The sequence below is a fragment of the Glandiceps talaboti genome, chromosome 10 (genome assembly GCF_964340395.1).
Source record: "Glandiceps talaboti chromosome 10, keGlaTala1.1, whole genome shotgun sequence".
In the NCBI taxonomy this organism is placed as follows: Eukaryota; Metazoa; Hemichordata; class Enteropneusta; family Spengelidae; genus Glandiceps; species Glandiceps talaboti.
This window is the reverse complement of record NC_135558.1, coordinates 8,320,679-8,334,710: the sequence shown is the minus strand read 5'-3', so window position 1 is coordinate 8,334,710 and position 14,032 is coordinate 8,320,679. Positions and strand designations below refer to the sequence as shown.

The window sequence follows — 14,032 nt, the reverse complement described above, 5'->3', positions numbered from 1 at the left end:
GTTTGAGCTACAAGAATTAAGAACATTAGATATCTCTGAAAATAAAATAACAAGCATTCCTCAGGATATAAGAAAAATGAATAATCTGCAAGTTCTGAATGTCGACAGTAATCAAATCTCTCACGTTCCATCAGAATTACATGAACTGAAAGAATTAGCTGTACTGAGCATGTGTGACAATGAACTTACAACTGTTCCTCAAGGAATTTATAAACTTGAAAAACTCCGAAAGCTTGATATTGGATACAATCACATCAAAGACATACCGGTAGAATTGTTCCAAATGGCTGAATTAACTGAACTACATGTTAATAGCAATCATCTCATCGATATTCCACGACACAATTGTCTGCTAGACAAACTTGAGATGCTAAACATTGAATCCAACCACATCACGGATATGCCAGTGGAAATGTTTGAAATGACTGAATTAACATTCCTGAATATTTCCAACAATCAGCTTACGGAAATTCCACAAGATATTGGCAAATTAAAGAAGTTGTCGACACTGAACGTAGGATACAATAAAATCGAGGAAATACCAACAGGTTTGTATGAATTGGAGGACTTGAGTGAATTGACCATCTCTGGAAACAAACTCACGGCTGTACATCGGGATATAAGAAAACTGAAGAACCTTCTGATGCTCCGTCTCGGGAGAAATCCTTTTAAAGTAATGCCATCAGAACTGAAAATGTAAGCACTGAAAGAATTAGCTGTACTGAGCATGTGTGACAATGAACTTACAACTGTTCCTCAAGGAATTTATAAACTTGAAAAACTCCGAAAGCTTGATATTGGATACAATCACATCAAAGACATACCGGTAGAATTGTTCCAAATGGCTGAATTAACTGAACTACATGTTAATAGCAATCATCTCATCGATATTCCACGACACAATTGTCTGCTAGACAAACTTGAGATGCTAAACATTGAATCCAACCACATCACGGATATGCCAGTGGAAATGTTTGAAATGACTGAATTAACATTCCTGAATATTTCCAACAATCAGCTTACGGAAATTCCACAAGATATTGGCAAATTAAAGAAGTTGTCGACACTGAACGTAGGATACAATAAAATCGAGGAAATACCAACAGGTTTGTATGAATTGGAGGACTTGAGTGAATTGACCATCTCTGGAAACAAACTCACGGCTGTACATCGGGATATAAGAAAACTGAAGAACCTTCTGATGCTCCGTCTCGGGAGAAATCCTTTTAAAGTAATGCCATCAGAATTATTTGGATTGGGTGGATTGTGTTTACTAGAAATGTGTGACTGTCAGCTTACAACGATCCCTCAAGAAATAGGCACACTGAAGAGGCTTGAGTGCTTACATCTCAAAGGAAACAAACTTAAAGAAATTACCCCAGAGCTGTTTAAGATGAGAGGGTTGACAGACCTTCGTTTGAGTGAAAACCAACTGACCAGTATTCCCCAAGACATTTGTAAATTGAAGAACCTACAGAGGTTGGACGTCGCCGCCAATCGAATAACTGAACTACCATCAGGACTGTTCGAAATCACGGAATTAAACGAACTTTGCGTTCGGGATACACAGATAACCAACATTCCATCTGATATTGGTAAGCTGAAGAAACTCAGGAAGTTGAATATAGCAACTAATCAAATTCAAGAACTGCCTCCAGATGTGTGTCAACTGACGGACTTAACTGAATTGTATATGCATGAAAATCAACTACCCAACCTTCCAGAAGGTATTGGAAAACTGGAAAAGCTGCGAGAGCTTGGTATTAGCACCAACAAACTCACAGAAATACCATTGGGCGTTTTCAATATGAAGAAATTGAGAGAGTTGTATGTATATGAAAATGAAGTCTACTCAATTCCTGAAGATATTGGTAATTTGTCTGCGCTTCAGAAGCTGAGTCTAGGAAGCAACCCAATTAAGCAAATACCATCAGAGATATTTGGATTGAACAAACTGACAGAATTATACATGTTCGGGAACCAAATAGCAGCTATTCCTAAAGGTATTGGTAACCTAAGGAAGCTTCAGAAACTTTGTCTCCATAACAACCATATCCAAGGTTTGCCATCGGAATTGTTTGAATTGGGAAAACTCACAGAGCTCGACCTGAACACAAACAAGTTGAAAGTGATACCGGTCAATATGGCAAAACTACATGAACTTCGTTTGCTGAATCTAAGAAATAATTCCATCCGCGAATTGAGCCATGCTGTGATCAGACCCCTGAACAAACTACAGGAGTTATTATTGGATGGTAACCCACTTTTTGATCCTCCGATGGTCGTGTGTCATAGAGGTGTAGAAGCTATTAGGTTGTATCTCAGAGATCGATGGACACAAGGTTAGTGATTTCATATCTTCATGCAAGAAAGGGCTTTCCAATACTTGTAAACACCTCTGAAAATGAAGACTGCCACACACACACACACACATCATGCATATGTGTGTACGTGTATGTGTGTGTTTGAATGTATGTGGGGGTTGTATATGTATGTGTGCATACGTCTATCTTACTAATGCTGTATGTTCACCTTACTCTAGGAACATGTGGCAAATGTTCACTTGCTTTTACTAAATAATTTAGCCATTTCAAGTCAGGAGACACGGCAATGATTTTGCATTTAATTGTCCCACAGCATTCATATCTGTCACACATATTACATTCGTCATACAGGATTTCCCTTCACATGTTGCAGGTCATGCCGATAAACGCATACGTGTGAAGTTAATGCCACAGCATGTTATAGAGGTGTGTAAAGGACATTTTCGGGTTCATTTTTGTTTGAGTATTTAAAGTTTTAAAGTTCTTTTTATTGCATAAATAATAACAAACTTTGTTGTAATGAACTACTATGCAGTAACATTACTGATGCCCATTTACAGGAAAGACATGAATTACTATCTGGGTTTTGGCTACGTGTGCCTCCTAATGTCTTGGAGAGCACAATTGAGTTTGAAATGGAATTGGTGGGCAGGAGACCAGCACTTAATGACTTTGAAGAGTTGGAAACGGACGTCATCAACATGTCACCTCTTCAAATGGGATTGCCATGCGTTACACTGGGATACCAACTTAATTCCTGGGATCCATCTCGCCATAATGTTATCGTAAGGAGTGATGATGGCATAAGATGGCAGGAACTGGAATCTACGATGGTAAAATATAATGCTATCAATTGTATGTATGTATGTATGTATGTATGTATGTATGTATGTATGTATGTATGTATGTATGTATGTGTGTTTGTGTGTATGTATGTCTGTCTGTCTGTCTGTCTGTCTGTATGTATGTATGTATGTATGTATGTATTTATGCATATATGAATAGATGTATGTACGGATGTATGCGTGATTGTTTTTTCCCGTGTATATATTTGTGTATGTAACTAGAAGTAGCCCTTTTTATTTCAAATTTGTATTGACCAAATTTTTGACGTTTACCTTTCGTTCATGTTTTAGAGAGGAGAATGCATAATGGCAGAGATTACTTGTTGTTCCATGTATGCAGTTATATCAAGACCTCTCAGAAAAAATATTGGAATAACTGCAAAGGGTGGAACATATTCGAGTGGGAACAGTCTGGTGTCATTGGAAGTACCTCCAGGTGCAGTAGACGGTAATGCTAATGTTACAATGGAGGTAATGAAAGTCGATTTCGTCTAATTTCAGTTTGCTCATTATTGGGTCTCAGAACACAAATCTATCAATCATTTCCCCGAGTATAGTTCTTTTGCAGGAGCCTTCAATAATTACAAATGCCATGAAAATCGGGCCTGAACTGCTGCAAAAAATATCACCCTCTTCCGATTCCGTTGTCCTCCGAAAGAATGTTAGATGTGGAAAACGATACTCGTCCCAGAATCAATGGAGTACAGAACGTAATCCCACAGCAAACGCACACGCACCCACCCCACACCCCATCCCCCCCCCCCATATACAAACACGCACACCTAATATTCCACTGTTTTCGTTGAAAAATTGGAATGGGGAGGGTCGTATTTTAGAGAATGGAAATGGAGGGAGGGTCACATTTGATGCCTGAGACCTGGTTTGATTTTTCCCACCACCCCCACCCCACTTCCACCTCATTTTAATTACTGAAGGCTCCGTAAATACATATAACAGTAAAGTATGCCCACGAATGCAAATAATTCATTTGTCATAGTTTGTCGTTTATTTTCTTTTTAAGGCCCACGACTTGAGATCTTCTCCTGGCTCGGTCAATGCCGATATATCTGCTGGTTCAGTTGTTATGTTTCAACATGACGAGAGAACTAACACGGCTGTAGCATTAAATGAAGCCGCCACTATAAGACTTGCATCGCCATCATCGACGTCTGAGACTGGAGACAAAATGTCCCTTCGAGTACTGTCCAGTACAGATGATGGTCACGATTGGACAGACGTCACTGAATCAGTCGCATCGACATTGAAGGTTAAAAATAATACAGTATCTTTCAGTGTTGAAAAATTAAGTGGGTAGGTTGAAACAATGACTCTATGTTTTAGCTATCATTTTGTTGCGCATATATTATACGCCATTAAATGAAGGACTAAAATGAAAACTAAAAAATGTAGCTTACTCCATCCCAAAAAGGGAAAATACATGCGACTGTTCAAGTTTCTGTGTTCACACATTCGCCCTTTTTGCTGGATATGAACTGACCGAATTTTTAAACTTTTCATTCAGGTATGGTACTGCGTGCGTCCCCTCATCAAAGATAAATGCGGTTGTGAAGTTCTTCAGAGACCTGTTCAACTCATTAAGACATCGGCGGCATTTAGCTAAAGTTCTCCTTTTGCAACACGAGATACAACTATGTTCTCTCCTTGTTGACATCGTCAGGAGTCGAGATATTAATGAACGTATTAGAATGTGGAAGATTAGTGGTTTCAAGTCGTACCATGATAAAGACGTCGCATACAGTCGCGATATTTCTATGGTGAATGGTGATACAGTATCCATACAAATATGTGATCCATTCATCATAGAATCGAAGATTACAAGTAATACGTTTTACGCATTACATGATAACCACTGGAAGGTGGATTGCGCCTACCGAAAACAGGGACATTCTACTGCTGACATCATACGAGGAAATGTGGAGTTTTACCTTCATAAAGATCTGGTGTCCGAGTTACAGTTTTGGTTTCCCAAGGTATTTAAAATTACGTGTGTCGTCTTAAAGTTACATTACTTTTCACAGCTGTGTTGTCAACAATGGCAGGACCTGACTGGTTGGTTTTTGTCCACCGTCGTTAGTCACATGTCGTTTGTTATCCGCCCAGTTATTTTCTCCATCTTCGATTTCTCTGAAACCACTCATTGTTTGCTTTGATATAACGTATCTATCGTTTCTGGTGTTGAATGCGTTTGTGAGAAGATTTTTTTTTTAAACTTTTAGTTGACTTTTTGAAATTGTAAAAAGGAAACCGTCTATTCATTTGCTTTGATATTTGGATGTATGCTCCAAGGCTAATGGAAGATCAGTGGATATTATTCATTTTCTTATAGGAAAACTTTTTTTTTCTTGGTTTTATGCTTGTATGTATGTTCTTAGCGTTAGGTTTAATCAAATGTATTCACGGGAAGAGAGTATGTACATGTCATCAAGTTATTTTAACTGGCTGAATTAAATGCTATCAAAACACTGGAATTTTCATTCTCACTTCATCTGTGCATCAGAATTCATAACAAATTACATTAATGAACACAATCATTTTCAACTTTTTGACGTGGAAATGTATTTTTATCCCCTTAGGGTTACCACAGTCCAAATCAAAGCACATCGTACGGATACGACAGCAGTAACAGTGGCAAGTACTCGTTTTTGAACTCATATACAGGACTACATTGGCAACATTATAAGCTAACTCGCATTTCGATCTAAAGAATATCCCCGAACATCCGAAAATGTAATAAGAACAATTTTTTGTAAGATGTCTAAAAGTGTCTCTCTTGTTGCTAAGGAGCGTTTCCGGCATTTTGTAGTTAAACTTTGTTTTCAATAATTAGATACATGTTGAATATTTTCTTTCCAGCCAAGGAAAATACTAGGGGCATAAGGGGCCTAGACACTGCGAGTCGCTAGACAAGTATTTTGGGATGAATAAAAGAAAATATTGTGGAATAATATAATGACATCTCCCCATGCATAATTTGTTAGAAATCGGAAAAAAATATAAGGCGATTTGCAGTGTTTTGATTCGAATTTTACAAGCCACATAGCCAGTGTACAGGGGTTGTTGTTACTAGAGCGACCAGGCTATATAATCCACATAAAGAGAATATTTTGGCTTGTGCATGGTATAATAAGCATTATGTTTGTTTCTTACTTTAACCACACAGAACTTTATCAGTTCCTTTCCAAGGAATTATTGGCAAATCAGTGGAAACCACTGGCGAGATCGCTGAATATCACTGATTCCGAAATTGACAGGATAAAACACTGTAACCCTGATGATCTTACGGAACAAATCTACCAGATGTTTCGATTGTGGGAAAGAAAATCTGGTCTGAGAGGAGGTGCGCTGATTAAGAGTTTATTTACCGCTCTAGAGTATGAAGAATTGAATGACTTAGCGCAAAAAGGTAGAACGATCCTGAAGAAGTGACACCTATACCAACCCTAGTTTCTAAATCACGTATCGCACATGATATGGCTGAAATGAAGTACCGAACAAGTTACACCACGTTCCGAAAACCTAACGCCAAGTCATTGCGAACAAATGGCAACCATGTTTAAATGCTATATACCTGAAATGAACACCCTTATGTGCGTGTGTGTGTGTGTGTGTGTGTGTGTGTAATTATTCTTGACGTTACAAGATCAACAGTTCCAGATCCAAGTTCAACAGCGCCACCAGTGTCCAAAATGACAGTATTACTGCATCAAATTTTAATCTCGTTACATATGTATTTGTTATTCAGTAAATTCGGCCATCAGCCCCATTACACAGTGTAAGAAATAGAACAAATGGAAAACAATCATCAGTGATTTACAAGCGAGATAAACGTCCATTGTTTATTCATTATTTTGTCGTATTTAGAATTTGAAGAATTGTGATCAGCTCGAATTTATAAAACACATTGTATTTGTATCTGTACAGTCTATTGCTCCAAGTATAATGAACAGAACATAAATTGTGAGTATTTTGGCAGCTTCCATTTAAGAAGTCAGCCCAACCGCTAGATAGACAGACAGACAGACAGACAGACAGACAGACAGACAGACAGACATACATACATACATACATACATACATACATACATACATACATACATACATACATACATACATACATTCAAGTGCACATACTGAGCATGCGCCCTGGAATGTAAGTTTACGACGCTTAAAAATACTAAGTAAATGTGTCATTATTGAAACATTGGTTATAGAAAAAAAACCTTCAGTATGCTCTCACTCACTGGATATATTCAGTGAGTCATAGCATATAAATGATTTCAGATTGAGGGTAATCGAGTAGATTTATGCACTGTCCAAGCTCTAAATTATCATCATGTCTTTTCAATACTTGAAATACGACTTACACCGACATGGTACATATCACCTGATGACCTCTGGTACTCGAGTCAGATGGCAGGTGCAAACAATTTGAAACTAGTGACCGGCTCTAGGTGTATTTATCTATTTTACTGACACGTGACTCCACCCATATCGTGACGTCATCGCAACAGGCGTACCACGTACACATTAAAGTTTCAACAGTTCCTCCGTCATATGTTTGAACGATCAGTTTGGGTCGTTTAACGACATTGTCAGGCGGACGTTTATGATTATCTAGGACGTTATTCTGGACATTACTGACTTAGCTAACCTACTAGTAATATAGTGATGCAACAGTTCAAGACCCCTGGACGTCAATTCTTCTACACCATGGAAACTAATCGGCATATAAGCTTACCGCGGAAAGCATTGGTTGTATGTTTTGTCACATTTTTCGTTGTATTACCTTTCATGTACTGCGATAAACCGTTTTCCATATACTACCAACTCCGACAGCGGAATACTATTGACGTAGTGTCAGAATTATCAAAGGTAAGAGAGCAGGCAGTGATGGATGCTGTGACGTATTTCCAAAATTCAACACCAGCGGATAATACAAAATCAGGGCAAGGTGACATCCAACCACCATACATTGCGATAGGTATACTCACTGTCAAAAGGAAGATAACAAATAACCAACAAACCAGCTCAAAGTACGTCATGGAAGTAGCCGCGAGAGTTAAAAGGTTATTGAATAATGTTGATTTAAACTCTCAACCGCGAATTCAGCTGTCAATATGTAACCTTGATTATGAGTATGACAAATATGAAGAAGCTGTGTTTCTGTCAAAATATATCCACGTGATCAACATATATGCCAGTGTAACAAAGGTCGATGTATTGAAACACAGCGACCACTACGAAAAAGAGCAATATGACTATGGGTTATGTTTACGTGAAATAGCGAAATTTAATGCTAAATATACACTTATTCTTGAAGACGATGCGTTACTCCATTGGAATTTCTTTGAAGTGTTGCACTATGTATTGACAACAAAAATAGAACAAAAATACGTACGTGGTGATTTGGTCGACGTCAACAGAGACAACTTTGTGGCCTTAAAACTGTATTACCCCGAAAAATGGCAGGGTTATGGATGGGAATGGCTACCGTTGTCTGATTTAGGCGCATTTGGTTTTGCAGGTGGAATGTTCAATCTCTGTTTTGAACGACGGTGTCGAGCAAATGGAAGGAGACCCTTTAAACACAGAGTTCTACTGTTTATAATGTTTATGGTGTATTTCATTTTAGTAGCAAAATCAATTGGAAGACAAAATATGCAACGGTTACGTAGTATTTCTCCCCAACTTTATTTTACCCAGAAGGCACCAACGTGTTGCACCCAGGCAGTATTGTACAGTCAAAGGAATGTTGGAAAAATTGTAGAATATCTGTTGTCACCATCTTTAAAATCTTCAAATAAATTTCCATTGGACATTGCTATTTCCAAGAAATTAGATGATTTAGGTTTAGAATCTCTGATTGTTGTACCCAACCTGGTAGATCATATTGGTGTTTTCTCTAGCTTGCCCAAGAAACCCAGAATACCATATTAGACACGTCCTTGCTAGAAATTGTGAATCGGTTCTGACTCATTTGCCCTGTCCACATTTAGACTGTAATACAGTACAATACTTTGGGTTTGTTTGTCTGTTTTTTTATGTATGTGTGTGTGTGTGTGTTTGTTTGTTTGTTTGTTTGTTTGTTTGTTGTTGCTGCTGTTGTTGTTGTTGTTGTTGTTGTTGTTGTTGTTGTTGTTGTTGATGATGATGATGATAACATAAATGTCTAACCTAGCCCCAATCCGTTTAGAAAAACTGAGCTCTCGGACATTGTAAACATTTACATATTTCAAGACTCGCACATGAATATCAATGAAAATATCTATTCTTTTTATGAGTACATCCGAAGCACAATACAATAGCCGTTGTTGTAGAACGACAGGTAACTACCTAGATTTTGAAAAAAATCACAACTCGTGCAGAAAGTAACTAAATAAACATGTACAAACGATATTCCTACCTCAAAGAACACAGAATAAAAATGAAATGTAAAATGATCAAATAAACTAAGCATTTGGAATTAATTGTAGAATTAATTAGACAAATGGACAATTGACAGTAGTTTACAGTAGAAAGGAGAAATAGATTATTAAAAAGTGTGACAATACAACTAACAATATAGAAAGATCGATTTTATTGGCTGGAAACATTTGTGACATAGAATTAGCTGATTTCATGAATGCAATGTTTAGACTGAGATTGTCTCATGGACTGTGGTAAACAGTTCCATAATATAAATGTAATACCGGTGTATATAATGCTACAAGATGTAACATTTGGGAATATATCTTGAAGGGTAAAAATACTGTTTTTTCTGCTTTTGTATATTTGTACTTCGTTCTTCATGTAGTGCTAGTAAGTTAAACGTGTGTTGCTCGAAATGCAATATTTTTTATGAGAGCAATTGACCCTGTTGTTTGTAAAATACGTTCCCGTAGGGGGATCCTTTAAGATCATCAAGAGCGCCCAGTTTATTGGACCAGGAGAAAAGATTCGACCTGTTATGGGGTCAATCTACATACATTTTGTTGGTGGAATCTCATTGAATTGTTGGCACGTGATTTAAAACATGCATGTCACGTCATATCATGAAGCCTTTTGCGCATCGGGCTGAAAGGTTAAAGTTACAGTTTTAGGTGAACTGACTTTTTAGATGTCCCATTCTGTTCTCTGATACTGGGAAACAAAGCGTCATCATAATCTTATTCTGGTAAGTAAGGTTCTATCCCTCGAACTCCAATTTATTCCTTTGATTTGCTGTTCAAATGCTGTTTATTGGCTTGCAAACTTTAATAACTGAGATGTTTCCTAACATATTTACTTATTGTCCAGGTATGTAAGGTCTCGGTAAAATTAATATACAAGGATTAGATATGCATGTAAACATTGGAAAGAATGTAGGACGCCTTTCAACATTTCATTCGGGAATATCCTTCGATCTAGATAATTATCCCGACCGATCGGGATGATGATAAAAGTTTATCACGATTGACATAATTGTCTCGACGATCGGGATAAATTGTTGCGTTTCGATCGATATATGACCGTACTGAACATGGTGGTACAGTAACTGCCACAGATCTCCTACAAAGCAAAGGTCGGACAAGGGTTATCCAGGGCTATTTTTAGTACTCGCTTGTTTAAAATGTATTTTAACTGAAATGCCTTGCGAAAGACATTCAGTTTAAATTTGATGTGTGAAATATATACAGGAGCATTGAATTTTCCAATCTTCTTCTTTCTGGTGTTTCCCATACTTTGATATTATATTCGTGAACAAATCCCATAAGGAGCAGAGTCAGGCTGGCCTGGTGTAGTACAGATGGCAGGGTAGTGAGTATTAATATATGACAGGTAGTATATTGATGCATGACAAGTCACCAAATTTGAGGCAAGAGAAGACGTTATCAGTATTTGCGTAGTTTAATATTAGCTAATTCGAGGGGGCAAGTACGCCTCGCCTCGGTCTTTTGTGTGTTTGTTCAGCCCATATAGTCTGCAGATCCGTGGGGAAACACAAAAATAACCCTCCCTACTTCAGTGAAGACAACGTTAACTGCAGAGCCAATCATGAACTAGCAAATGACATCTGCCCCACATACACACTTGCTGTAAAGTAGTAAATAAAAAGAAGTAGCGGACTGAGTGACTGGTTTGTCGAGAATAAGAAATTTAAAAAAGTATTATTCATATTCTTGCTGTATTTTTCGCAGTTACAAACTAATTTTAACCGTTTATGTGTAGTTTGTCGATGAGATTAGCTTTGTTTTAATAGTTTTATTTTTATGTAGTTATCGTCAAACCATTTTTTTAAGTTTGTTTTTAAGTTTTCTTAAATTTTTCAAAAATAATTAATATCGGATCGTGGTCAAAAAGATGTTTCTAAGGACCACTCGATTTCGGAATCCATGTACTTTGCACTTGCATGGATATTTGATTTGAATGAAAGAAAAAGCCTTTAAAATAATATTTTGACTTTCAAGGCCTAATAAAAAAAATTGTGTGGTCCCGATTACGTTCAGTTTTAGAATATATGGGGTAGGTAGATTTTTTATTTATTTTATTATACATTTCATTCATGTGTGAGTGTCTAGTTCAGGTTTTCCATTGTTTTTCAAATGGTCTCTGTGTTATTGGGTTCTTCCTATCAGATGTACAGCCATTACATATTGGAAGAATAGTTTTAGAGTGTTACTATGTCTCGTGAGACTTCACAATTTAAAAAAAAATAGGTTCGGCAGTGAAAAACTAGGTGGGGTTGGGTAACCTGAACAAACAATTATTTTTGTAGGCCTTTTATTGACATTTTTTGTTTTTTTAGCTAAATTATTCACAATCTTAGCTTTAGTGTGTCATCATGCCCATGATTGTACAGGCTTTATTTTTATTTAGTTTTCGTCAAACCAAAATTTTTTTTGAGGATTATATATATTATAATATAAATAACATTAATATTGGAAATACCACACGGAGCACAGTTCGTCGATTTCCCAGTAATGAATGAATTTTGATCTAAAATCCTATCTTCCCTTATATATCGCTTACTTCCTAGTCATCTGGTAGACGTCATAACTTTTAAGATCCTAGGGGGAAAAGCGAAATTATACTAGGAGAAGATAGGCCTTAAGAAATGTCCAATATTTAAGATGAAAATTATATCGTTTTGATGCTATTTTTGCTGTAAAAAAAATATTTAAAAAATAAATATATATATATATATCAAAATAATGTAAGCTTATTAATATATTGTACTGTCCTATTGATTCTTGGAACCATGAAGGATATATTCTCCCATTTTTAATAACATAACTTGATTTGTCTTTCTATATATTTCAATATTCTTGTATCCTTTATATGTCTATAGGTAAGAGATTACATTAGCCGAGATGGAGGTCAAACGTATGGAAATCTCGCAGAAAGACCAAGCTGTTGACCTGGTGTCCGTTGTCTTCGAAAACGGTGAACCAATGTTCCAGCATTTAATGCTACCTCACGAGTCAGTACGCATGTTTTGTCAAATCCCTATCGAACGAGCCATGCTTGATGAGGTGTCAACCGTTGCCATAGACACCAAACAAAATAAGGTGGTCGGTGTGTGCGCGTCATATTTATTCTCAAACCATGCTGAAAGTGATGTGTTCGGTGATCATCGGTCGTCGGCCATACTGAAGCCAACCGATCCCATTATCGCTATGACTGAAGAGCTGTCGGAGAGGGTGCTCGCGTTGGGTGAAGTTAAGAAAATGTGGTCAGAGGGAAAAAAAGTGATGGAGATATTTTTATTGGCTGTTAGTGAGGAATGTCGAAATCAAGGCATTGCAAAACAGTTAGTCAACCAATGCTTGATTCTGGCGGAAAGGTCGGGAGCCAAAATGGCGTATTGTGAAGCTACCAATCCTGCATCACAGCACGTTTTCACTGCACATTGTGGATTTGAAGAAATGACTCCTATGACAATGCTTCGCGAATTTGAGTTTCAAGGGTACAAACCCTTTGAGAAAATGTCTCAGAACCTGGGTTGTAAATTATTAATTAAGGCATTATAGCGCCACCCTGTCTGGGAGCAACAACTCACAAGGGCCGTGCTCCAGAAGATTTCCCTTCACATCAATATTATTGTGTTTTTGTTTCATTTTATATTCCAGCTAACATTACAAAAGTTGCATCACTGGCAAGTATGTAAAACTAAAGACCATGTTTGATCGAATATAAAATCGCAAATGATTATAAATTAAGATAAAGTAAAGAAGGTGAAGTTAGTGGTTTTATTTCCTTGGCCATCACCAGTGCATTCACCAGTTTAAGCGGTAAACCATGTATGGTATAATACATATCAGTAATCAAACATTCATATTTTTCATAAAATTAAAATTCATATTTGTCTGAATTAAATGTCTTAGTTAATCATTTGTTTTATTCGTTATATCATGTTATGTATTTTTTTAATAATGAATAACCTACGAATTGTTGTGGATTTGGGCATGCATGCATGCATACAGCTACAAAATTACCCTAATTTATGCGGAAGGTAAGCAGTAACATGTGTTTAATGCTGGCAAAACCGATTTGATAAATAAACTACCCGCCATCAGGTGGTATTTTGATTGTATTGATATATTGATTATTTCTGTTTGTGCACTAACTAGTGCTTTTGGATTGACTATGTAAAGATACTCTATCGTTTCAAACTCGATAAAATTACCTATGTCTTCAATCTATCAAATTGAATGAATGTTTAAATAGAGTGAATATCACAGACGGTTCAAATTCATATGAAATTCAAACCATTTGTTCGCTATACGTGGAAGATATTGACGATTTGAAATGTCCAGTAATTGAGCTAGAAGACCATGACAACATACTCTAACAGTCTAAAATTCAAATTGTTCGTTTGGTTCAT

At 36.9% G+C, this 14,032-nt stretch overlaps 2 protein-coding genes across 2 annotated transcripts; both read left to right on the top strand.

Moving 5' to 3' along the window:
- Window positions 1–570: 570 nt before the first annotated feature.
- LOC144441350 (uncharacterized) lies at window positions 571–7,235 on the top strand. Its single transcript, XM_078130905.1, has 8 exons — window positions 571–2,342; window positions 2,698–2,750; window positions 2,885–3,157; window positions 3,461–3,640; window positions 4,191–4,480; window positions 4,692–5,160; window positions 5,764–5,818; window positions 6,351–7,235. The coding sequence occupies exons 1-8, from the start codon at window positions 728–730 to the stop codon at window positions 6,614–6,616; spliced, it is 3,201 nt and encodes a 1,066-aa protein (XP_077987031.1). The 5' UTR covers window positions 571–727; the 3' UTR covers window positions 6,617–7,235.
- A 548-nt stretch (window positions 7,236–7,783) lies between these two features.
- On the top strand, window positions 7,784–9,145 carry LOC144441442 (GPI-N-acetylgalactosamine transferase PGAP4-like). The gene has a single exon (XM_078131014.1). The coding sequence runs from the start codon at window positions 7,858–7,860 to the stop codon at window positions 9,124–9,126; it is 1,269 nt and encodes a 422-aa protein (XP_077987140.1). The 5' UTR covers window positions 7,784–7,857; the 3' UTR covers window positions 9,127–9,145.
- Window positions 9,146–14,032: the final 4,887 nt, after the last annotated feature.

Coding starts and splice junctions, on each gene's coding strand:
- LOC144441350 (XM_078130905.1), top strand. CDS start 728: ATGTGTGACAATGAACTTACAACTGTTCCTCAAGGAATTTATAAACTT. Junction 2,751..2,884: donor TGCCACAGCATGTTATAGAG/GTGTGTAAAGGA, acceptor GCCCATTTACAG/GAAAGACATGAATTACTATC. Junction 5,819..6,350: donor ATACGACAGCAGTAACAGTG/GCAAGTACTCGT, acceptor TTAACCACACAG/AACTTTATCAGTTCCTTTCC.
- LOC144441442 (XM_078131014.1), top strand. CDS start 7,858: ATGCAACAGTTCAAGACCCCTGGACGTCAATTCTTCTACACCATGGAA.